Source organism: Pleurodeles waltl, chromosome 5 (genome assembly GCF_031143425.1).
Source record: "Pleurodeles waltl isolate 20211129_DDA chromosome 5, aPleWal1.hap1.20221129, whole genome shotgun sequence".
Classification (NCBI taxonomy): Eukaryota; Metazoa; Chordata; class Amphibia; order Caudata; family Salamandridae; genus Pleurodeles; species Pleurodeles waltl.
The window spans coordinates 80,279,922-80,305,271 of NC_090444.1; the positions used below are offsets into that span (position 1 = coordinate 80,279,922).

The window sequence follows — 25,350 nt, forward strand, 5'->3', positions numbered from 1 at the left end:
CTGGTCATCCAACCCAATGGTCCTTGGTACGATCAATCCAAATAAAGGAGTCTCTCTTCCTCTTTCGAGGGATGAGGTGGGACAAAGGACATTGGAATACTGACAGGCCAGAGGCTGACACACCTATTTCGGATGACTAATACAAGAGAGCCTCTGTGAAGGAGTCACGTTTGACTTTGGCACATTGATCATGAACCCAGATGATGTAAGGAGGTTTGCTGTCGTCTGGTGGTGGTCCGCAACTGACTATGGCAAGTCTGCCAAAAACAACCAGATCTCCAGGGCCAGACTGACACCTTTTGCCAAATGAGCCAGGCAGCAAAATGGACAAATGCTCCACCAAAAGCTGCTCAGATATAGGTGGAAGACAAGGTGGGATGGAAAGAAATAGCAGGGCGTAGTCTCTTTGGAATATCTGCTGGACCCATCCTGTCAAATCTTATGGCCTTGAACTCAGAGAAAATGTCTGATTCTGCCTCCCACAGGATAGTCCTGTGCATCTAAGAGCAAACTAAAGTGGCGTAGAGACTGGCCCTGAAGGGGCTGGGGTCTAGGAGGTTTTCTGTCCCTGAAGGCCTGAATGCTCTCAGCTGGACCGCTCTCTCCTGGGATGCCTGTTATTGGGGTGGTGGACCTTCATGCTGCTGGCAGGCGAAACCCACTGTGATCCCTCAAACGGGGCAAAAAGATTGTTGGGGCGGTCCTGCCTTGCGGGTACAGAAATGACAAGGGAGCGCACGGTAGCTCTATTTTCTTTAAAGCACACAAAGACATACTCCGCTTTCTTTCCGAAAAGGCGAGACCCATGAAAAGGCATATCTATGAGTGACCCTTGGATGTCCCTCAAAAAGCTTGTGATCTCATTCCTGCATCGTGCTACAGCACCTGTCTGTTCTAATTGTTCTGCCTAAACACTTGGTTCTAATCTGGCCTGACAGAATGATACATTTTGCCACATCCTGGCCATTCTGGATGGTCTAAGCCAGGTTGGTGTGGAAGTCCTTTGGGACTGCTGGCAAGATCGCTGTGACCATGTCCCATATTGAATAGGAGTACCTACCCAACAAACACCTAGAAATGAGTGACCTAAGGGCAAGGCTGGCTGATGAGACCATCTTTGTTCAGAATGTATTTCGAATCTCCATCTGGGTCTGGAATTGTACGGAAAGAATTTGGATGAATCCTTCTAGTAGATGTATGAACTACCGAGCTCTCAGGAGAAGGGTGCTGCATCAGGAAGACAAGGTCACCCAGAGCAGGTTTGTCAAAGGCTCTGTGCTACCCGCCTGTTCACAAGTGGACAAGGTTCGCCCAAGTACCCATGAGGGAGCTGGACAGAGTTTTGCTAAATGGCAGAAAAGGTTCTGGTGAAATCTGTCCGGCGTGCAATAACTTCAGTAAGGGTGCTGGTTTTCACTCAACAATTGGTATTTGCAAGTCCAGAACTTCAGACATTCATGGGACGACTACATCAAATGAGGCAGATTCTTCTGTGAAAGTGCCAGGGGAGAACTCAGATCTGTATTATGGAAGTGTCCAATCCACTGGCTCTTGTAGTCTAAACAAAAATTATCAACATATTGTATGGGGAATTCACCTCCATCATCCCAATCATCACTCAAAATAGTTTGGTTCTGGTCAACGTCCGGTCTGAAATGTTTCTAGAGCACTATAGGGTGGCTGCTAGTCAGAGGTACTGTTATCTGCGAGTCAGAAACTACCGAAGCTGGGTGTGTCAAAACCATTCTGAGGCACAACTCTGACTGAGGTCGAGATGGATTCGGTTCAGAGTCAGACTGGACAATGGATCAATGTCATCCTTAGGCATCAGCGGTATCGGGCCAGCATTGATGTGGCAGAAACTAGCATTGATTGATATGGCTGAACCATAAGCAGGTTTGGAAGGAAAAGGCAATGCTGAGGGCAGATCCACTTCCAGTTACCCAACTGGATACAACTTGACTCGAGGCCTCTGCAGATCCATGGGGCCTCAAGGTACACCATAGGGAGCTGGCAGTGCACTAAAGATTCAAAGAATGGCTTCCTTAAAAGCCTCAATTTATTGTGGCATCGCCAAAGGCCCTGGAAAGTCAGATGTGGAACTGACTCCTTGATAGGGGGTGGGGAGCAGGACCAAGGGCACCTTCACATCCTCTCCACTTCTCAGGGAGAGAGTAGAAAGTGTCGGATGAGGCCAGTGTGGATTTCTTATGTTTGTTTTTGGACACTGGCTTACCCAAAGACTTGAACTGCAACAACATGCGAGTGACTCCAAGACCAGGAAGGGGCTCGAGTCTTCCGGTGCATCGGGAAGCATTCCCCAAACGACTTGGAGCCCTGGCCTGAACCCAAACACCAAAGACACAAGTCATGGTGATCTGTCACTAACATCTACTTGCAACAGTTTCTACAACATTTAAACTCTATAGTTTTACGAGAGGACATGTTCCCTTGCACATTGGAGAGAAATTTTGTACGACAAAAAGTGTCAAATGATGAGAAATAGGGGCTAGCTCTAGATCTCTGTATGGCTTTGAGTTATGAATCGAAGTGATTCATAGTGTGGGTATCAGTGTACGTGGGTGACACCTATTGTGGCTCCAGCCATCACTTAGGGAGCCTCACAATGCCATCTACTGCTGTGCTTTGAGGTTTTGTGCGCCACCAATGCACAGATGTTGGAGGTTAATGGAGCTCTGAAGCGGATAGTCTGTGGCTATATTAAGATGAGCCATTTGCTATGTTGTCTTTGTTTAAATAAGTCTAACATGGAATCATTTCTATTCCTCATCATCAGCAGAGTTATTTTGAAATCCCATCTAGCAATGAGCACTGCTACTGGCCCATGCGTCAAAACATTTATCTTATATTGTTTGAGGAGACCCGTATAGCATTCTGCAAAACTGTCCATGTTTGTCCGATGTTTCTGCCCTACAGCACTTTAGAATGCACCAATTGCCAATAGCTCCGCAAAACTTCTTTATAGAAGAATACACATGACCCTGGTAAAGACACGTATCAACTATAGCCCGTTTTGTGCAACCTGCTTCACGTTGAAACTACGGCACATATTTTATAAATGTGTCCCCAAAACATTGTCAAAGTCCATTCGCAGAGGCGGCCGTTTCACGCTAGCCGCCCAGGCCTGTGCTTCGTAAGTCTCATTGCTTTCATACAGCATGGGAGCCCGGGGTTATATGGCAATAAAACCTAACGGCAGCACCAATAATAGAGACTAAAGGGTGGAGTGACAGCCGAGACTGAAGGTACATAACTGGTGCAGGGTGCACTCCCTCCAATAGTCACTAAGGCCCAAACCAAACAAGCCCAGGGCTTCACCCGGAACTTCCAAGACACCAGGAGACGCCGTGCGCAGGCGCTGGGAAGCTTCTTGTGAAAACAGCGCACAGGCCCGACAGGAGAGGTGCAGGAGCCCACAGGCCTTGCCATGACTGGGGAAGGAGAGCCCCCTCTTTCCCCACTCACCCCACTCTCTGGATGAAACAACAGACAGGGGAGGTGCAGGAGTCTACAGGCCTTGCCATGGCTGGGGAAGGAGAGCCCCCTCTTCCCACACTCACCCCACTCTCTGGATGAAACAACAGACAGGGGAGGTGCAGGAGTCCACAGGCCTTGCCATGACTGGGGAAGGAGAGCGCCCTCTTCCCACACTCACCCCACTCTCTGGATGAAACAACAGACAGGGGAGGTGCAGGAGCCCACAGGCCTTGCCATGGCTGGGGAAGGAGAGCCCCCTCTTTCCCCACTCACCCCACTCTCTGGATGAAACAACAGACAGGGGAGGTGCAGGAGCCCACAGGCCTTGCCATGACTGGGGAAGGAGAGCGCCCTCTTCCCACACTCACCCCACTCTCTGGATGAAACAACAGACAGGGGAGGTGCAGGAGCCCACAGGCCTTGCCATGGCTGGGGAAGGAGAGCCCCCTCTTTCCCCACTCACCCCACTCTCTGGATGAAACAACAGACAGGGGAGGTGCAGGAGTCTACAGGCCTTGCCATGACTGGGGAAGGAGAGCCCCCCTCTTCCCCCACTCACCCCACTCTCTGGATGAAACAACAGACAGGGGAGGTGCAGGAGTCCACAGGCCTTGCCGTGACTGAAGGAGGAGAGCCCCCTCTTTCCCCACTCACCCCACTCTCTGGATGAAACAACAGTGTTTGTCTACTGAGCTATCGACTACTTGAGAAGGGCGGCGAGTTGTCAGTTTATATAAACACTGGACCTCCTTTTATCGCGCAAGCGCCGCTTTTGGAGAAAAGGACAGTAAGTTGCTGTGCATGCCTTAAAAGGGGACAGAGGCCGGAGCACTGCAGAGCATTAAATAAGACAGAAGACTTTGCATGGTTAATGCCCACTGAGTAGAATCGGGCTGAAAGGGAGGGAGGAGGAGAATTGGGACAGATACTAAAGAGGAGACAAGTCTTCCCTCCGGAATTCCAGACACAAGAAGCACAAGTACATTCGGAAGCGGTTAATCAGCAGATGAAAAGGCTACTTGAGAGCCGGAGTTTAATTCTTATTTGATAAAATACTTTTAAGATTCATAGTGACAGTGAGTTATTTGTGAGAGGCGCTATAAGACTGTTACCAGGTCCGAGTCCTTTAAATGCAAACCAATAAAACGTTTGCACCAGGTACACTTTCATTGCATATTACTAAAAATCTAACTTATGAAAGCATTGTAAGCATTTAAACACTATATTTTGATATATTCCGCCACATCCAATGTTTAACTGCATATAGCCCATCTTATACCGTTATACAGGTTTCAAACTACTGACGTACATATTCACAGTGCTTTCTGTCACAGTCGGGGAGTGACCCTGCGGCTCTACCTGTCCTAGAAGAACAATCCCTTTCCGACAGAGCAGTTTAACTCTCATTTATTTTTCATTTAATGTGCATGTTACATGCAGTTACCTTATTGGAAAGGCCAACAAAATAGCTACTGAATATTCAACTCTGTTTAGGTAAAAGTCAGATCCTGCTCCTATACCCACCGACTCCGCCCCCATACCCACCGACTCCGCCCCCATACCCACCGACTCCGCCCATATTGTCTCACAATCACAGTTCCCATACTTTTTATGCACTCTGATCACTGCTCACAGACATTGCCATCACGGGCCAGGGGCACAGAAGGGGAAGGCAACAGATTTACAGGGAGAGCCTGAGCAGAACCAAGGGTCTGGCTCGCATTTTAGAGCTTGAGCAAGAGCTGAGCCCTGAACATGTTTGCCTTCTAAATTACACAACAAACATCATATAAAATACGATGAAGTAGCTGCAAAGCTAAAAAAAAAAAAAAAAAAAAAAAAGAAGAAAACGTGTATTTCTTTATCGTGAAGCTTTGATATTAATACTTCACAAAATAGAACTGCACTGAGAAGTACTTATTAAAAGTGTTACTTTGTAAACAATCCATTAGTGCTCTAAAAGACAACTGTCATGCAAACCCTGCATGTGGCCCAATTATAGAGCAACATTAGTCTATGAAATCAAGCACACTGGGTTTTTGTGAAACTCTTATTTTGAACTCATATACTTGAAAGTGCTTGCATACATGATAATAAAAGTTTTGCTCAAATAAAATATTTGCCTAAGATCACACAATTTGAGCAGTGAAGCCTATTTATCCAGATTTTCTGGCTTCACTTTGGTCAAATGAGCCAGGAAGTGGGATCTGTTTGCCTCCCTTTACGTAAAGGCTTTGTTTTTTTTGCATTTTATGCATTTTTCCATACCATGAACTCGACCAAGAGGCCCAATTGGAGGGCTTTACATGAGCACCAGTTGCATTAAACAAAATTGCGTTCATTGCTTATAGGCGCAGTAATTAGGTGATGTTTTCAGAATCACAGGACTTTGTAGTAACGCAGAGACACGAACCTGGTTCCCCCATTCCAAAGTCTGCAGCACTAGCTGTAATGCCACATCCTGGGTAGAGAGGGGGACGCAGAAGTCACATGAAAGCTCAGCTCGTTATGGGCTCAAGGTTCCAACAGGACCCCCAGATCGAGTGAGAGCCACGCTTCTAGCTCGACCATTCAGTGGCTTGGCCACCTCTACTACAGCAAACACTAGAATGAGCACAAGTCGTCCTCATACTCTCGTTTGATTTAGTCAAACGGCCTAATCATTGAGGAGGCCATACATGATGCTCCATGTTGCAGCCGAGGCTCCTTCTTGAACCACCTGGCCACAAGCCACGGCAGCTGCTTTCCTAAGGGAAGGGCGCCTGGACAGCGGCCCCTTGGCACAGACCCTGCCCGATACGCTGATCTGCATGGACAGCAGCCCCGTGGAACAGATCCTGTCTCAGATGTCGATCTGCCTGGACAACAGCCCTGTGGCAGGGACCCTTTCTGACAACCTGATCTGCATGGACGGCTGTCCCATGGCGCAGACACTGTCTTATATGCTGATCTGCGTGGACCAAGCAACATCACAAAATAAAATGATGGATGGAGTGTTTGAAACTTTTCAAACACTCACCCCCAGTCACAGATCTGGGTTAAATCCATCGTTATTTTGCTTGCCACATCACCCCAGTTCGGACCCAGCCATATGCAAATCAGTCTTGACCCTTCTCCCAATGGGAGCAGTCCAGCCCGAACTGCCATGCCAGGTCCTCCCTGGGCAGGATTCAAGCATCCTGGGACTGGTCTCAGGGTATCACCCTTCATCAGCCAGGCTAGCTTGAATCCAGTGGCGCAGCAAGCAAGGGACACACGTCTGGGCATACTCCTGCCACTTAGGGCATGGACGGCAGCCCCTGTCTCATAACCCTATCTGCCTGGACGGCAAGCACGTGGCACAGACCTGTCCGATAACCTGATCGGCATTACATCCTGCAGGCCCAGCAGACAGGACACCTTTCTTCATTTTTACCATGAATAATAAAGCAGTGTGAGAACCCGCGGGGACAGGCCCTGGAAAACAAATGCAATAAGAGCGTCTACTTTTGCTAACATGAAATGTGTTCAAAAATATCCCAAGACGTTAGAAGTGCGAGTTTATTTACGTGCACGTGAGAGGGCACATTTTACAGCAGTGCTTGGGGGAGACACGGCTCTGCAGGATGCGGTGCGCACCACACAGCGCCCTGAGCCCCGGTGCCAGCTGCGGAGACTGGTTATGTAAGATGGATGATCAAACAGCTGCGGCCTCCTCATCAGTGCGGGGTCTGCTCCGCAATCACATGAAGGCGGAGTCCTCAGAGCCGGGGAGAGGGGGCCTCGGAGCTGCTGCCGGGCTCCTTACAGACAGGACTAGCACCGCTCCTGGAGCCCGTGGTGGCGAGAGCCCAGCCACCCGCCCTGCCGACCTTGGGGCAACTGTGAACCAGGTCCAGGTCCCGGGTCTCAGCTTCAAATCATGTGATCTTGGGCAAACCACTTAACCTCCCAGTGCTTAAATAAAAAAACTAGCGCAATTCGGTGCTTATATAAAGCACTCTAACGCCCTTCGGTCAAGTAACCGTTGAATAAAACTGCAATCAATACATTAAAAAAAGTAAATAAATAAAAAAGGAGGGATGCTGAACTCAGTCGAGAGTGACTGCAGTTGCAAGTGGCTGTGTGGGGACAGCGCATCACAACGCAGTGGCAACCAGCGACCAGTCGAATAATTGCTCGGACGTGAGAGGCGGTATTCCCCCTAGGGTCCCGTTATCATCTGCCTGAGTCCCCTCCAGCCTCTAACACAGGGGTCTTCAAACGATGGGTCTGGGAGTTTTGGGGGCCGGGGGCTAGGAGGGCCTCCAGCGATCCCAAGGCAGACGCCAGGCTCTGGTCCAAAGATGTATTATGCAGGTGACAGATCTTACTTTTAAGCAGAAAATAAGGTATTGCATTTTAAAGATGGTAACAGAACTTAACTGCAATGTTCAAATAAGTCTAGACATATTTAAACATTGCAAACTTAGTACAATAAGAGGAAAAAAAGCAGGGGGGGGCTGCTAATTTTTTTTCCAACTTGGGGGGCGCAGCATTAAAAACGTTTGAAAACCAGTGCTCTAACACCCGATGGCCAGCTCGTCTAAGGATGGAACAGCCCGGTGAACACCCCCTCCGTCCTCAGCGCACCTGAAGGACGGGACAGCACCCTGGACGCCCCTGCCTACCTGCCAGCCCCCTGGAAGGTCCGTGCCCCTGCCTGACAGCCCCATGCCCCTGCCTACTTGACAGCCCCCTGGACGCCCCGTGCCCTTGCCAACCCGCCAGGCCCCTGGACGCCCCATGCCCCTGCATACTTGCCAGCCTCCTGGACGCCCCATGCCCCTGCTTACGTGCCAGGCCTTTGGACGCCCCATGCCCCTGCCTACGTGCCAGGCCCCTGGACGCCCCCTGCCTACCTGCCAGGCCCCTGGACGCTCCCTGCCAGGCCCCTGGACGCTCCGTGCCCCTGCCTACCTGTGAGCCCCCTAGACGCCCCATGACCCTGCGTAGCTGACAGCCCCCTGGACGTCCCATGCCCCTGCCTACCTGGCAGCCCCATGCCCCTGGGCGGCCCTGCATACCTGATGGTCGGCTGGTCCCGGGTGGGCGCCTTCCTGAAGGGGGTGACGTGGTGCTCGTCGGGGCTCAGGCTCCCGCAGGGGGAGCGGGCTGGCGAGCGCACCGGGGCTGGAGCCATGTCCCTGGCAGGCAGTCACATGCGGCGGCGGCCCCCGTCTGCCAGAGATCAGGCAGTGTGGGGGTCTGTGTGCAGCCGCCAGGCTCCGATCCGCCCCCAGGGGGCTCAGGAGGAGGGGCCCGCGGCTGTAACCCTTCAGGAGCTCCAGGACCGGCGAGGACGGCGGAGCGCTGGCCGTCTCCTCGCAGCACCTCCAGGCACAGACTTGTGGAGCGCCTAGACTGCCGGGGAGAGAGCACCCCACGGCCGCCCACCAGGGTGGACACGAGAACCAAGGAAGGAGCAGCGGAGACTTCCAAGGGTGGCCGCCATCACTCGGTAGATGAATCTGAGGAAGGCACACCTCACTCACGGGACACGCTTCAGTGCAGGAGGGATAGTCTGCATGCTCACAGGCACTCACTCCAAGGATGGAAGTCACTCACTCTCTTCAGCAAACCCGCACTCCTCATATGAACGGCCTCTGTTGCACTCAACCACACAAGCACCCCTCACATGGACCCCAAGTATCGAACTCACACAGAATCCATCCAACACACACAAGTACCACAGATATGGAACTCACTCAACCACACATGCATCCCGGGCACTGAACTCGCTCAACCAGACGTGCAACTCCTGTACTGAATTCACGCACCGTCATCTCATTCACAGATTCCCCCGTACCGAGCTCATTCACTCTCACTCGGCCCCCAGGCATCATCAGTATTGAACTCACTTTCACTCGACTACACATGCATCCTCGGGACTGCGCTCACTCCTGGGGATTCTCTCTTTAAAGCCTGTGAGGCGTCACCAGCAGGTCATTTCTCCATCAAATAACAGAATAAATGGAGTTAACAGGTGACCACTATGTCCTTGAAACATATAAAACTTCAAGAGTTAACAATCCACTCCTCAGGCTGCTCACTCTGTGTAACCGGCCCCATGACCTTCCTTACAGTGTCACCATTCAGGAATCACGAGATCACACAGTACCCACCCCTGAAGAGTTACCGCATCCTAAGAGAGGGTGAAGGGATCACACAGTACCCAACCCTGAAGAGTTACCGCATCCTAGGAGAGGGTGAAGGGATCACGCAGTACCCAACCCTGAAGAGTTACCGCATCCTAGGAGAGGGTGAAGAGATCACGCAGTACCCACCCCTGGAGAGTTACCGCATCCTAAGAGAGGGTGAAGAGATCACGCAGTACCCACCCCTGAAGAGTTACCGCATCCTAGGAGAGGGTGAAGGGATCACACAGTACCCACCCCTGGAGAGTGTCCGCATTCTAAGAGAGGGTGAAGAGATCACGCAGTACCCAACCCTGAAGACTTACCGCATCCTAGGAGAGGGTGAAGAGATCACACAGTACCCACCCCTGGAGAGTGTCCGCATTCTAAGAGAGGGTGAAGAGATCACACAGTACCCAACCCTGAAGAGTTACCGCATCCTGGGAGAGGGTGAAGAGATCACGCAGTACCCAACCCTGAAGAGTTACCGCATCCTAGGAGAGGGTGAAGGGATCACACAGTACCCAACCCTGAAGAGTTACCGCATCCTAAGAGAGGGTGAAGAGATCACGCAGTACCCACCCCTGAAGAGTTACCGCATCCTAAGAGAGGGTGAAGAGATCACGCAGTACCCACCCATGAAGAGTTACCGCATCCTAAGAGAGGGTGAAGAGATCACGCAGTACCCACCCCTGAAGAGTTACCGCATCCTAAGAGAGGGTGAAGAGATCACGCAGTACCCACCCCTGAAGAGTTACCGCATCCTAAGAGAGGGTGAAGAGATCACGCAGTACCCAACCCTGAAGAGTTACCGCATCCTAGGAGAGGGTGAAGAGATCACGCACTACCCACCCCTGGAGAGTGTCCGCATTCTAAGAGAGGGTGAAGAGATCACACAGTACCCAACCCTGAAGAGTTACCGCATCCTGGGAGAGGGTGAAGAGATCACGCAGTACCCAACCCTGAAGAGTTACCGCATCCTAGGAGAGGGTGAAGGGATCACACAGTACCCAACCCTGGAGAGTGTCCGCATTCTAAGAGAGGGTGAAGAGATCACACAGTACCCAACCCTGAAGAGTTACCGCATCCTGGGAGAGGGTGAAGGGATCACACAGTACCCAACGCTGGAGAGTTACCACATCCTAGGAGAGGGTGAAGGGATCACACAGTACCCAACCCTGAAGAGTTACAGCATCCTAGGAGAGGGTGAAGAGATCACACAGTACCCAACGCTGGAGAGTGCCCGCATCCTAGGAGAGGGTGAAGGGATCACACAGTACCCAACCCTGAAGAGTTAACGCATACTAGGAGAGAGTGAAGGGATCACACAGTACCCAACCCTGAAGAGTTACCACATCCTAGGAGAGGGTGATGAGATCACACAGTACCCACCCCTGAAGAGTTACAGCATCCTAGGAGAGGTGAAGAGATCAACCAGTACCCAACCCTGGAGAGTTACCCCATCCTAGGAGAGGGTGAAGGGATCACACAGTACCCAACCCTGAAGAGTTACCACATCCTAGGAGAGGGTGAAGGGATCACACAGTACCCAACCCTGGAGAGTTACCGCATTCTAAGAGAGGGTGAAGAGATCACACAGTACCCAACCCTGAAGAGTTACCGCATCCTAGGAGAGGGTGAAGGGATCACACACTACCCAACGCTGGAGAGTGCCCGCATCCTAGGAGAGGGTGAAGGGATCACACAGTACCCAACCCTGGAGAGTTACTACATTTTAAGAGAGGGAGAAGGGATCACACAGTACCCACTCCTGAAGAGTTACCGCATCCTAGGAGAGGGTGAAGGGATCACACAGTACCCAACACTGAAGACTTACCGTATCCTAAGAGAGGGTGATGAGATCACACAGTACCCACCCCTGAAGAGTTACCGCATCCTAACAGAGGGTGAAGGGATCAACCAGTACCTAACCCTGGAGAGTTACCCCATCCTAGGAGAGGGTGAAGGGATCACACAGTACCCAACCCTGAAGAGTTACCACATCCTAGGAGAGGGTGAAGGGATCAACCAGTGCCTAACCCTGGAGAGTTACCCCATCCTAGGAGAGGGTGAAGGGATCACACAGTACCCAACCCTGGAGAGTTACCGCATTCTAGGAGAGGGTGAAGGGATCACACAGTACCCAACCCTGAAGAGGTACCACATCCTAGGAGAGGGAGAAGGGATCACACAGTACCCACCCCTGAAGACTTACCGCATCCTAAGAGAGGGTGAAGAGATCACACAGTACCCAACCCTGAAAAGTTACCGCATCCTAGGAGAGGATGAAGGGTTCATACAGTACCCAACCCTGGAGAGTGCCCGCATCCTAGGAGAGGGTGAAGGGATCACACAGTACCCAACCCTGGAGAGTTACTGCATTCTAAGAGAGGGTGAAGAGATCACACAGTACCCAAACCTGAAGAGGTACCGCATCCTAGGAGAGGGTAAAGGGTTCACACAGTACCCACCCCTGAAGAGTTACCACATCCTAGGAGAGGGTGAAGGGATCACACAGTACCCAACCCTGGAGAGTTACCGCATTCTAAGAGAGGGTGAAGAGATCACACAGTACCCAACCCTGAAGAGGTACTGCATCCTAGGAGAGGGTGAAGGGATCACACAGTACCCACCCCTGATGAGTTACCACATCCTAGGAGAGGGTGAAGGGATCACACAGTACCCAACCCTGAAGAGTTACCATATCCTAGGAGAGGGTGAAGGGATCACACAGTACCCAACCCTGAAGAGTTACCACATCCTAGGAGAGGGTGAAGGGATCACACAGTACCCAACCCTGGAGAGTTGCCCCTTCCCAGGAGAGGGTGAAGAGATCACACAGTATCCACCCCTAAAGAGTTACTGCCTGCTATGAAGGTGAAGAGATCACACACTACTTACCCCAAAAGAGTTACTGCATCCTAAGATAGGGTGAAAGGATCACACAGTACCCACACCTGGAGAGTTACTGCATCCTAAGAGAGGGTGAAGGGATCACACAGTACCCAAGCCTGAAGAGTTACCGCATCCTAAGAGAGGGTGAACACAGTACCCACCCCAGAAGAGTTACCACATCCTAGGAGAGGGTGAAGGGATCACACAGTAACCAACCCTGAAGAGTTACTGTAGGAGGCTGGCCTGGCTTGTAGTGGGTACCAGAGGTACTTACACCTTGTGCCAGGTCCAGTTATCCCTTATTAGTGTAGAAGAGGTGTTTCTAGCAGCTTAGACTGATAGAAGGTAGCTATGGCAAAGCAGCTTAGGCTGAACTAGGAGACATGTAAAGCTCCTACTATACCACTTGTATCATATGCACAATATCATAAAAAAACACAATACACAGAGTTACTAAAAATAAAGGTTCTTTATTTTTATGAAAATATGCCAAAAGTATCTCAGTGGTACCCTCAGTATGAGGATAAGTTATATACACAAGATATATGTACACAAACCAAAATTAGGTAAGTTATAGCAAGAAAAGTAATGCAAACTGTGTAGAATTACAATGGATTGCAATAGGAGCGCATACGTATAGGGGCAACACAAACCATATACTCCAAAAGTGGAATGAGAACCACAAATGGACCCCAAACCTATGAGAGCTTGTAGAGGGTCGCTGGGACTGTAAGAAAACAGTGAGGGTTAGAAAAATAGCCAACCCCAAGACCCTGAAAAGTAGGAGTAAAGTACACCTACTACCCCCAGAGAGCACAGAAGTCGTGATAGGGGGACTCTGCAGGAAGAACAAACACCAGCAATGCAACAACAGTGGATTTCCGGACCTGAGTACCTGTAAGACAAGGGGACCAAGTCCAATAGTCGCGACAGTGTCGAGAGTGGGCAGGAGCCCAGGAAATGCCAGCTGAGGATGTAAGGAAGCTGCCACCGGTTGGAAGAAGCTTGGAGTTCTGTAAGAAAGAAGATGACTAGGGACTTCTCCTTTGGAAGACGGATGTCCCACGTCGCGATGAAGCTTGCAGAGGTGTTCCCATGCAGAAAGACCGGAAACAAGCCTTGCTAGCTGCAAGGGTCGTGGTAGAGGTTTTTGGGTGCTACTGTGGCCCAGGAGGGACCAGGATGTCACCACTTGGAGGAGGAGACAGAGGGGATGCCCAGCAACTCAGGGAGCCCTGACAGAAGCAGGCAGCACCCACAGAAGTACCTCAACAGGCACTTAGAAGAAAAGTGAACCGGAGTCCACGCGAAGTCACAAAAGGGAGTCCCACGACGCCGGAGGACAACTCAGAAGGTTGTGCACTGCAGGATGGAGTGCCAGGGACCCAGGCTTGGCTGTGCACGAAGGAAATCCTTTAAGAGTGCACAGGAGCCGGAGCAGCTGCAAATCACGCAGTACACAGTTTTGCAGTCTAGCGTGGGGAGGCAAGGACTTACCTCCACCAAACTTGGACTGAAGAGTCACTGGACTGTGGGGAGTCACTTGGACAGAGCTGCTGTGTTCCAGGGACCACGCTCGTCAGGATGAGAGGGGACCCAGAGGACCAGTGTTGCAGTCTTTTGGTGCCTGCGTTAGCAGGGGGAAGATTCCGTCGACACACGGGAGATTTCTTCGGAGCTTCTGGAGCAAGGTGAAGGCAGGCTACCCCCAGAGCATGCACCACCTGGAAACAGTCGTGAAAGCCAGCAGGATTAGGTGCTACAATGTTGCTGGTAGTCGTCTTGCTACTTTGTTGCGGTTTTGCAGGCGTCCTGGGCAGTCAGCGGTCGATCCTTTGGTAGAAGGTGAAGAGGGAGATGCAGAGGAACTCTGGTGAGCTCTTGCATTCGTTATCTGAAAAATTCCCCAAAGCAGAGACCCTAAATAGCCAAAAAAGGAGGTTTGGCTACCAGGTTAGGAGGATTGGCTACCAAGAGAGGTAAGAGCCTATCAGTCGGAGCCTCTGACGTCACCTGCTGGCACTGGCCACTCAGAGCAGTCCAGTGTGCCCCCAAAACCTCTGTTTCCAAGATGGCAGAGGTCTGGGACACACTGGAGCAGCTCTGGGCACCTCCCCTGAGAGATGCAGGTCAGGGGAGTGGTCACTCCCCTTTCCTTTGTCCAGTTTCACGCCAGAGCAGGGCTGGGGGATCCCTGAACCGGTGTAGACTGGCTTATGCAGAAATGGGCACCATCTGTGCCCATCAAAGCATTTCCAGAGGCTGGGGGAGGCTACTCCTCCCCAGCCCTTCACACCTATTTCCAAAGGGAGAGAGTGTAACACCCTCTCTCAGAGGAAATCCTTTGTTCTACCTTCCTGGGCCAGGGCTGCCTGGACCCCAGGAGGGCAGAAACCTGTCTGAGGGGTTGGCAGCAGCAGCAACTGCAGTGGAGACCCCGGAAAGGCAGTTTGGCAGTACCCGGGTACTGTGCTAGAGACCCGGGGGATCATGGAATTGTCCCCCCAATACTAGAATGGTATTGGGGTGACAATTCCATGAACTTAGACATGTTACATGGCCATGTTCGGAGTTACCATTGTGATGCTATACATAGGTAGTGACCTATGTATAGTGCACGCGTGTAATGGTGTCCCCGCACTCACAAAGTCCGGGGAATTTGCCCTGAACGATGTGGGGGCACCTTGGCTAGTGCCAGGGTGCCCACACACTAAGTAACTTTGCACCCAACCTTCACCAGGTGAAGTTTAGACATATAGGTGACTTATAAGTTACTTATGTGCAGTGGTAAATGGCTGTGAAATAACGTGGACGTTATTTCACGCAGGCTGCAGTGGCAGGCCTGGTTAAGAATTGTCAGAGCTCCTTATGGGTGGCAAAAGAAATGCTGCAGCCCACAGGGATCTCCTGGAACCCCAATACCCTGGGTACCTTTAATACCATATACAAGGGAATTATATGGGTGTACCAGTATGCCAATGTGAATTGGTAAATTTAGTCACTAGCCTGTAGTGACAAATTTGGAAAGCAGAGAGAGCATAACCACTGAGGTTCTGGTTAGCAGAGTCTCAGTGAGACAGTTAGGCACCACACAGGGAACACATATAGGCCACAAACGTATGAGCATTGGGGTCCTGGCTAGCAGGATCCCAGTGACACAAACACACTGACAACATAGGGTTTTCACTATGAGCACTGGGCCCTGGCTAGCAGGATCCCAGTGAGACAGTGAAAACACCCTGACATATGCTCACAAACAGGCCAAAAGTGGGGGAAACAAGGCTAGAAAGAGGCTACTTTCCTACAGTTACCGCATCCTAAGGAGGGTGAAGAGATCACACAGTACTCAACCCTGAAGAGTTACCGCATCCTAGGAGAGGGTGAACACAGTACCCACCCCTGAAGAGTTACCGCATCCTAAGAGAGGGTGAAGAGGTCACACAGTACCCAACCCTGGAGAGTTACCGCATCCTAAGAGGGTGAAGAGATCACACAGCACCCACCCCTAAAGAGTTACCTACCACCTGCTAAAAGAGAGTGACAGGAATCACACAGCACCCAACCCTGGGGAGTTACCGCATCCTAAGAAAGGGTGAAGAGATCACACAGTATCCACCCCTAAAGAGTTACCGCCTGCTATGAAGGTGAAGAGATCACACACTACTTACCCCTAAAGAGTTACTGCATCCTAAGATAGGGTGAAAGGATCACACAGTACCCACCCCTAAAGAGTTACAGCATCCTAAGAGAGGGTGAAGGGATCACACTGCACCCAACCCTAAAGAGTTACTGCATTCGATGAGAGGGTGAAGAGATCACCCAGTACCTACCCCTGAAGAGTTACTGCATCCCAAGAGAGGGTGAAGAGATCACCCAGTACCCACCCCCGAAGAGTTACCGCATCCCAAGAGAGGATGAAGGGATCACACAGCACCCAACCCTGGAGAATTACCGCATCCCAAGAGAGGATGAAGGGATCACACAGCACCCAACCCTGGAGAGTTACCGCATCCTAAGAGAGGGTGAAGCGATCACACAGCACCCAACTCTGGAGCGTTACCGCATCCTAAGAGTGGGTGAAGGGATCACACAGTACCCAACCCTAAAGAGTTACCACCTGCTAAGACAGGGTGAAGAGATCACACAGTATCCACCCCTAAAAGAGTTACCGTCTGCTAAGAAAGTGTGAATAGTCAAGACAGTTCCCACCCCTAAATAGTTACCTCCTGTTAAGAAAGGGTGAAGAGATCGCACAGTACCCACCCCTAAAGAGTTAATGACTGCTAAGAGAGGGTGAAGGGTCAAGATGGCACACAACTCTAAAGAGTTACCGCCTGCTAAGACAGGGTGAAGAGATTACACAGTAACCACCCCTAAAGAGTTACTGCCTATGAGAAGGTGAAGAGTCAAGACAGCACCCAACTATAAAGAGTTACCGCCTCCTAAGACAGGGTGAAAAGTCTGGGTACCCAACTATAAAGAGTTATCGCCTGCTAAGAGCGGGTGAAGAGTCAAGACAGTACCCAACCCTGAAGAGTTACCACCTACTAAGAGAGGGTGAAGAATCAAGACAGTATCCAATTATAATAAATTACCGCCTGCTAAGAGAGGGTGAAGAGATGGCACAGTTCCCACCCCTAAAGAGTTACGCCTGCTAAGAGAGGGTGGAGAGATCACAGTACCCACCCCTAAAGAGTTACCGCCTGCTAAGAGAGGATGAAGAGATCAGACAGTACCCACCCCTAAAAAATTACTGCCTTCTAAGACAGGGTGAAGCGATCACACAGTACTCACCCCTAATAGATAACGCCTGCTAAGAGAGGGTGAAGAGTCAAGACAGTACCCAAACCTAACGAGTTTCTGCCTGCTAAGATAGGGTGAAGAGATCACACTGTACCCACCCCTAAAGAATTACCACCTGCCAGGAAAGGGTGACAAGTCAAGCAGGTTAGTCATCCATCACAACATCACAAAACAAAATAAAATGATGGATGGAGTATTGAAACTTTTCAAACACTCACCCCGAGTCACAGATCTGGGTTTAATCCATCGTTATTTTGCTCGCCACGTCACCCCAGTTTGGACCCAGCAATATGCAAATCAGTCTTGACCCTGTTCCCCATGGGAACAGTTCAGCCCAAACTGCTAGGCCAGGTCCTCCCTGGACAGGAAACAAGCATCCTGGGACCGGTTTCAGGGTATCACCCTTCATCAGCCAGGCTAGCTTGAATCCAGTGGCGCAGCGAGCAAGGGACCCACGTCTGGGCATACCCCTGCCACTTAGGGCGCACAAAGCAACATCACAAAATAAAATAAAATGATGGCCGGAGTGTTGAAACTTTTCAAACACTCACCCCCAGTCACAGATCTGGGTTTAATCCATGGTTATGTTGCTCGACACATCACCCCAGTTTGGACCAAGCCATATACCCGATACCTGAGATTTATCACTCAACACACACATGCAACAGTCACACACAATGTTCAACTGCTCTATCTAGTCCAGGCCACCAGAAATCCTCTCTTACTCTACGCTTCATAGCACAGATCCCAAGATGCCCCTTGTGTGCCAAGTCTAACACTCTTTTCTGTAAACTGTCAGGGACTATCAGCTGACTACCTCTGTGCATTATATTCCCAACAATGGACAACTCTTTTGTATGGAATTACTGCTTCTGGTGTGTTCTTCGCACTAGGCCACCCGCTTGTGAGCAAGTTCTTAACTTCCTGCAATTCTTCATCATTCAACAATGCATTTACCCACTCCTGCTTCGTCAATGCTCCCTTAGAGACTTCACCAACAGAACTCACTACACACACAATTTCCAATTTGTCTACAATCAGCCACCCGATTCTTCACACACGGCATATACTCTTGTTTGTAATGGAATTCCTGCAGTCTATATTGCCACTCTACAATGCGGGGAGTAGCTCTGCCCACTCCTTTTGTGGTGAATAGGTCCACCAATGGCTTACGGCCTGTTCTTAAAATGAATTATTTTCCTCACAGAAAGTTTTTTAAATGTTCTACACACCACCAGATAGCTAAGGCTTCTTTTTTAATTGTAGAGTATGTAGATTCAGCCCAACTCAAGGTTCTCAACGCAAACATAATAGTTACCTCTTTTGCATAAGAACAGCACCGAGACCTACATTACTTGCATCTGTTGCATTATGCATGTTTTATTGCTATGAAAAGCCTTGAGGGGCCGCGCATCTGCAATACTCTTTTTAATTAACTCAAATCTCGTGTAACATTCTTTGTCCCATTTAAACTTGCCGTTTCTCTTCAAAAGATTATGTAAACATGCTGTTATGTCCGAGAAACTGTGCACACATTTTGCATAGTATTTTACTAAGCCAAGAAAAGAAGAAAGCTGGTCTTTGTTGGTAGGTGTTGGTGCATGTCGAATAGCATTTCAAATGTTCATTTTGGGTTCAACACCCGTTTCTGATACGTGATGTCCCAAATAATCTATGCCTTTCTGCATAAACTTGCATTTGTCTTTCCTTCAAGTCATCCCACTCGATTTGATAACTTCCAACACATCCCTCACTCTTTCATCATGCATTTCTACAGTCTTTCCAAATATCAAAATATCATCTTGAAAACACAAGACCCCTTTTTTGTTTTCAAACAACTTGTTCATCAATCGCTGAAATCCGCAGATGCCGATGCCAGTCCAAACGGCATACAGACAGACATACCCATAAGCTCCTTCAGGAGTCACAATGAGGTGTAGTATCTAGAATCCCTACTCAACTCTACCTGATGGTATGCAGAGGATAAGTCAAGTGAAGTAAAATATTTAGCTCCCTTCAAAGTTGCCAACATTTCATTAATGTTTGGTAGTGGTTGACAATCAACCCAAAAATTGGCGTTTAAGTCTCTCAAATCCATGCGAAGTCTTAAGGATTTGTCTGCCTTACGTGCCAAAACCATGGGAACCAACCATTCTGACCCTCAATATGCCCAAGTACTCACTTTTTCTAATTTCCGCTTTAATTCAGTGCGTAATCCTAATGTACTTTGCGCACCTTAAGAGCTACAGCCCTGGCACCTTGTTTTAATATTATGGGATGTTGAAATCCTTTGAGCTTTCCCAATTACTCTGCAAATATTTCTGGGTAATCATTGATCCAATCCTTAGTTTCACACATATCAATCTGGCATATAGACTGCCTCTTTTTGAGAGCAGGATGATTTGGGTCCACAATGATCCCTAATTCCCCTTGTTCATCCCAACCCAAAAAATTAGCTCCTTCCTTAACAACATACTTAGTTCCTACTGCACATTTTCCATTGTATTGCAAATTAGCCTCAAATTTACCAACCACCTCTACACGCTTTCCACCGTAAACGAATATTTGTATGTGGGATTCATGCATTACCATATTCTCAAAATCCTTAAAATCTGTCACATTAATGTGAATGGAGAACTTGAAGTTGCTAGAAACTTCGCATTCTCATTGTTCACTGAAATCACACAAGATAGCGGTCTTGTCTTCTGTGTCACCATCATAGATGATATCTCTACAGTTCCGTTGTTTTCCTGACTACCAGATGAGAGCATGAGGATAGCATTTTCTTTCTCATCTGAATCCAGGTAGCTCTCTTCAAACATCCTGACTGTTTATGGCGTATTCTTTGTGCTAGTGGTGGCCCTGCATGCCCGTGCAGAATTACCTCTTTTCCCGCACTTGAAACATGATTGATTCACGGCTGCACAGTTTTTTGAATTACCCAAATGAGATCTACTTCCACAACGGTAGCATGACATTTAATTCTTCTCGATTTTGTTCCTAGACAGTGAAATCTCTGGTTCGCCACATCCGGTAGCTTTATACCCTTTCGCAGCTGTTTTTGCACTTTGTTTCACCCTTATTTGTTCTATCTCTGCAGACTTGACGCTTTTGTTCATCTCCCTCAAGCAATGTTGTGAATACTCAATACTCCTAGCTAACTTCAAAGGAGTTTCCAAATATGAGTCTTCTGTGGCTAACAGTTTTTCTTGTACCTTTTTGTTAATCGTTATTTCAATTAGTAGATTGTGTATAATCTCATCTCTGAACTCTCTATAATTGCAACTCGTTGCCAGTGTACGGAGTGCTGCCACAAAATAGTCTATTGACTGTTACGGAATCTGGCTGCACTGAAGAAAATGTATGCCTTTCAAGAACTAGGTTTCTTCTAGGGTTGAATCTTTTGCCCAATGTGCTAATTATAGACGCATATTCATCTATCGTAGACGTAGATTCAATTCCATTATCCCCTACTGTCAAAATACTCACTGCTTCCATGGGTAATGTTTTAAACATATTCCTGCCTTCTGCAACTAAATTGTATATTAAAAGCGCTTTTTTCTTTTTAGAAGTAAACTTGACACCGTCTATGGCCTCTAAATATGCCTCAAATGTCTCTTTCCACATTTGCCAGTCCACCGGAGGTGTTCCTGGCATTTGTAAAAATGGTGCAGGTGCAAGTTTCTTTTCCATCTTGAGTCTTGCGTCTTTATCTTTACAATAGAGAGCTACTCAGGTAAGTTAAATGCTCCTCTAGTGGATTTTACAGCCTCAGTAATGTTCCTTTAAAACTATGCCTGTTATTGCAAATGTAGTCAAGGCATTGTTGTTAATTTTTTTTTATTATTCAAATATTTCTCCTCTTAATTGTCAATGTCTTCATTTACCTTGCTTCGCTTTCTTTTTTATTATATAGATTTGGTTGTGCATGTTTTTGGAAATTTTCCCCAACCTGCCAATAAGGCCGCCAGACATGCGCGGTACTCTGCTCTACCGAGCTACGTAGTCCTTTTTTATGTTATTTTCATTCTATGTTTCCCTACATCCTATATGGCCGCCAGACATGCGCATTGTGAGACTCACACGTCCACAATCCTCCGGGAACAGATGCTTGTCAACCGCCTGATGCAAAATCCCAATGCTCCACACCAATTTGCTACTGCTTGAAAGTGGCAACGCCTTCCCATGCACCCGTACCTCAAGTCATGTGGCTCATTACGATTGCTGCGCACGCCTCAATTCCGTGTCTCCTTACCTCTACAAGTGAGTTCTGTTTTCTTTCAGTTTGTTTGTTTAACCTGCTCGCGGCCACTGAAAGGAAGACAACATCGAGTGGGTTCACGCTAACCTTTATTCCTCTCTCTCCCTAGTCCACATCGTCACTGCCGTTCTTATCACTACCCTGAGGTTCCACATTCCATGCAGGGAACTGGAACTTCGCTACCCCACCATTCTGTGCATAACATCCCATCAAATGGACAACATTTTTTTTCTGAAATGGCCTTATTTCTGGTCAGACAGCACAATGATCTTTTCAGAGTCATTGTGGGTGCAAGCTTTATTCAACTGGCGTCGAAGGGAGTGGAAAGGGCATAAGGACAGTTTGAGTATCATAAAAAATCCACTTTTATGATACGACTGAGCAGGTTGTTAACGCTTAGAGTAGGTAGGTGGACTGATACCCAAGCATCTCAGGAAAACCCCAAAAGCATTAGGAAGGAGAACGTCTACAAAAGCGTCTGGGCCAGCTACCGTGAATGTTATGAATCACTTACTTGTATCACTGGATGCTTTCTGCTATGCATTTGAGCAATACTATACTGCAAAATATATTTTATTCCAATGTTTAATTTTGATTATTCTAATATGTTTGATTTTGTTTACAATTTGCTGGGGTATCCAAGTGCTAACTGCGCAATACTAACACAAAATGACAGATATAGTCGTCTCTAGGGCAGCACGTGCAGCACTGGCCACGAGTCCAATGGACTGAGCAGTCCACTTCATCTCACTGACACCCGATCATGCTTTTTATCTAGCAAGAAAACAAGGCCTTCTGAGAAGCACTAACTCCTGAGTCATTTCAGGTTGCCCTGGAAGAATGACAACAGAGGTTAGGGCCCTAATTTAGAGCCTACACGATAGTGGCAATTTCTCACTTCTTAAAAACCTGTGTGGGCCAGTGTAAAGTCGGAGACTCCAAGTTTGAAATCTTCTTTATTAAAAGTTATAAGTACATTAAGGCTTGACAAGACGAGCGTGGTAGTTGCGTGTGACTTCCGTTCCTTGTCTCTCTTCTCTGATCCCAACAACCTCGAATCCGAATTCACACACGCAACTACACACGCGGCAATACAATATTCTAAACACATAAACACGCGCTACCTAACCACGCGCTAATTCAAATATACTAATAATACCTACATATCAACATAACACATCTCCTCCCTTTTAAACAAAATGGAGAGAAGAAAAAAAAACAAAAAAAAAAGAACACCAATAAAGAAACATAATAATAATATTACACTATATAATCATCCAACCATTTCGGTTTAGATACAATTCTTTTGCGAATACAAGTTGTCTCTTCATTCTTACTGTCAACATTGGAAGAACTGCTTATATTTATAGATTCAGCACACTCTTCCATATCACTTGTAATACAATCTGGAACACCTTTCGGAACTCCTTCCTCCACACTTTGCTCCAGACTCCCTCTATACATATCATTCTCAACATTGTCACTCATACACAACTCCTTTTCCAGATTTTCATTCAATTTATTATTTTTCTTTACTCCAATCTCATCTAGGGAATCATTTATATTCACTCTTTTAGTAGGCTGACCCTTAAACACCGCAATTCCTTTAAGGTTCTATACCTTTCCATCACTCAGAAGGGCCGCATTACGTAAGACTTTGCTTACTTGAATAGGCTCTGAATATTGACTCTCACCCTTCTTTACTCTCCACGGTTTCTTCACTTTAACCCAGTTGCCTACACAAATTTCCACATCTTTTTTTGAACCTCTACTCTTGTCAAAAGTTTTTTATAAGCCATATGTTTCCTCATGATTTGATCTCACACTTTCTCAAAAGGCACTTTACACTCATCAACCTCCAACAACCACTCTGGGTTGCATTTGGTCCTTGGTACTCTGCCTCTCATTAACTCGAAAGGAGATAAACCCAAAGCTTCATGCTAGCCAGTCCTATAAGACCACAACGTTTTATAAATGTGAACCGACCAATCGTCCCCATTCCTACATGCAATCTGAACAGCATTTTTCATAACCCTATTAAATCTTTCGATCATTCCATTTCCACTTGGGTTGTATAAGGATGTAGTTCTATGCTTAATTCCTATTCTTTCAAAATATTTCTTCATCAAAGCAGACGTAAATTGCACTCCATTGTCACTAATAATCTGCACAGGTAAACCTTCTTCCACAAAAGTACTGTCCATAAATGTTAAAACCTCTCCGAAGAGTCCACTTTGTCCACAATTTTCACAACCGGCCATCTTGAAAAAATATCAATCATGACAATATTATACCTTCCAGGATTCCCAATTAGACCCATGATGTCAATAGCAACAGTGTGCCACGGCTTACTCGGGATGATAGATTCACACATATTAGGTTTTAAAGTATTCAAAGTCTTATCTGAATTGGCACAAATGACACATTCCCTTACAACCCTTTCAGCTTGAACATCAATTCCAGGCCACCAATACCATCTCTTCACCCTTTGTTTAGTTTTAACTATGCCACAGTGAGTTTCATGACATAACTTTAAAATCGTACTCCTAAGTGCTTTCGGTGGTATAGCTTTATCACCTCTAAAAATAGTCCCTTGAACATATGAAAGTTCACATCTCACCTCCCAAAACTGTTTAAGCACTTTTGAAATTTTGGACTTGTTGGGCCATCCTTTCATCACACACTCCGACAATGATTGTAAATCCTTATCCTTCGAATATTCTTCCTTCCACGCTTCTTCCTTTATGCTTATGCCATCTTCATCATGAACCAAAGCCACTTGTAACTCCTCTCCTTCGCCAACATCACACTCTAAGATCTCAGTAGGCATTCTAGACAAATAATCTGCCAACACATTACTTCTTCCAGGAACATATTCAATTACATAAATAAAATCTTGCAAATGCATAGACATTCTAGCAATCCTCGCTGATGCTTTACACATTCCTTCAGTGGTCAATAATTTCACTAGCGGTTTATGATCAGTACGTAAAACGCATTCCTTACCCCACACAAACGGTCTATAATGTTCCAATGCCCAAATACATGCAAGTGTCTCCTTCTCTATCACCGAAAAATGTTCTTCATTCGGTGATAACGCAAGAGAAGCATAAGCAATTATAACTTCCTTCCCAGAAGTATCAATTTGTGTTAGCACACCACCTAAACCTTTATTGCTGGCATCTACAGTTACTACATTCGTACGTTCAGGATCAAAACTACTCAAAATAGGTGCCCGTGCTATTGCTTTTTTTACACTATTAAACTCCATTTCACATTCACACGACCAAATGAATTTGACATGGTTTTTCAGCAATTGTCTGATATTGTACACCATGCCAGAGAATCCCTTCACAAATTTCGCGTAGAACTCCACCATTCCTAAAAATGACTTAATATCCTCTTTGCACATGGGATGTGGAGAATTAAGAATGGCATCCACCAGCTTAGGCTTCATGGTTACACCATCCCCACATAACACATGTCCTAGATAAGTTACAGATTGTACCCCAAACTTACACTTTGAATGTTCCACTGTTAATCCTTTTTTCTCCAAGGTACCTAAAACCTCCCTCAACACTGCGTCATGCTCCTTCCTATCCTTGCCAAATAATAAAATATTGTCTTGAAAACACCTCACATTAGAATGTTTCCCAAATAACTGATGCATTAGCCTCTGGAAAATGGCAGCTGCTGAAGCCAGACAGAACGGTAATCTTTTATATTGGAAACATCCCA

General features: G+C 47.7%; 1 protein-coding gene and 1 long non-coding RNA gene across 10 annotated transcripts in view; one reads left to right on the top strand and one right to left on the bottom strand.

Annotated features, from left to right (window-relative positions):
- Positions 1–25,350, bottom strand: part of MAPRE3 (microtubule associated protein RP/EB family member 3) — a 664,975-nt gene that overhangs the window by 282,781 nt on the left and 356,844 nt on the right. The window contains exon 1 of one of the 9 annotated variants that reach the window (XM_069233628.1): positions 8,544–8,866. The exons of 7 other annotated variants lie outside the window; for them this stretch is intronic. In XM_069233628.1, the coding sequence (XP_069089729.1) occupies positions 8,544–8,659 (116 nt within the window). In that variant the 5' untranslated portion in view covers positions 8,660–8,866. Of the gene's footprint in view, positions 1–8,543; positions 8,867–25,350 lie in introns of those variants that run through there. One more of the 9 variants, XM_069233629.1, reaches the window with a different exon arrangement.
- LOC138295378 (uncharacterized) overlaps positions 21,430–25,350 on the top strand; it is a 382,460-nt gene continuing 378,539 nt past the window's right edge. The window contains exon 1 of the long non-coding RNA XR_011203586.1: positions 21,430–21,614. This is a non-coding gene — a long non-coding RNA (uncharacterized lncRNA). The remainder of the gene's footprint in view (positions 21,615–25,350) is intronic.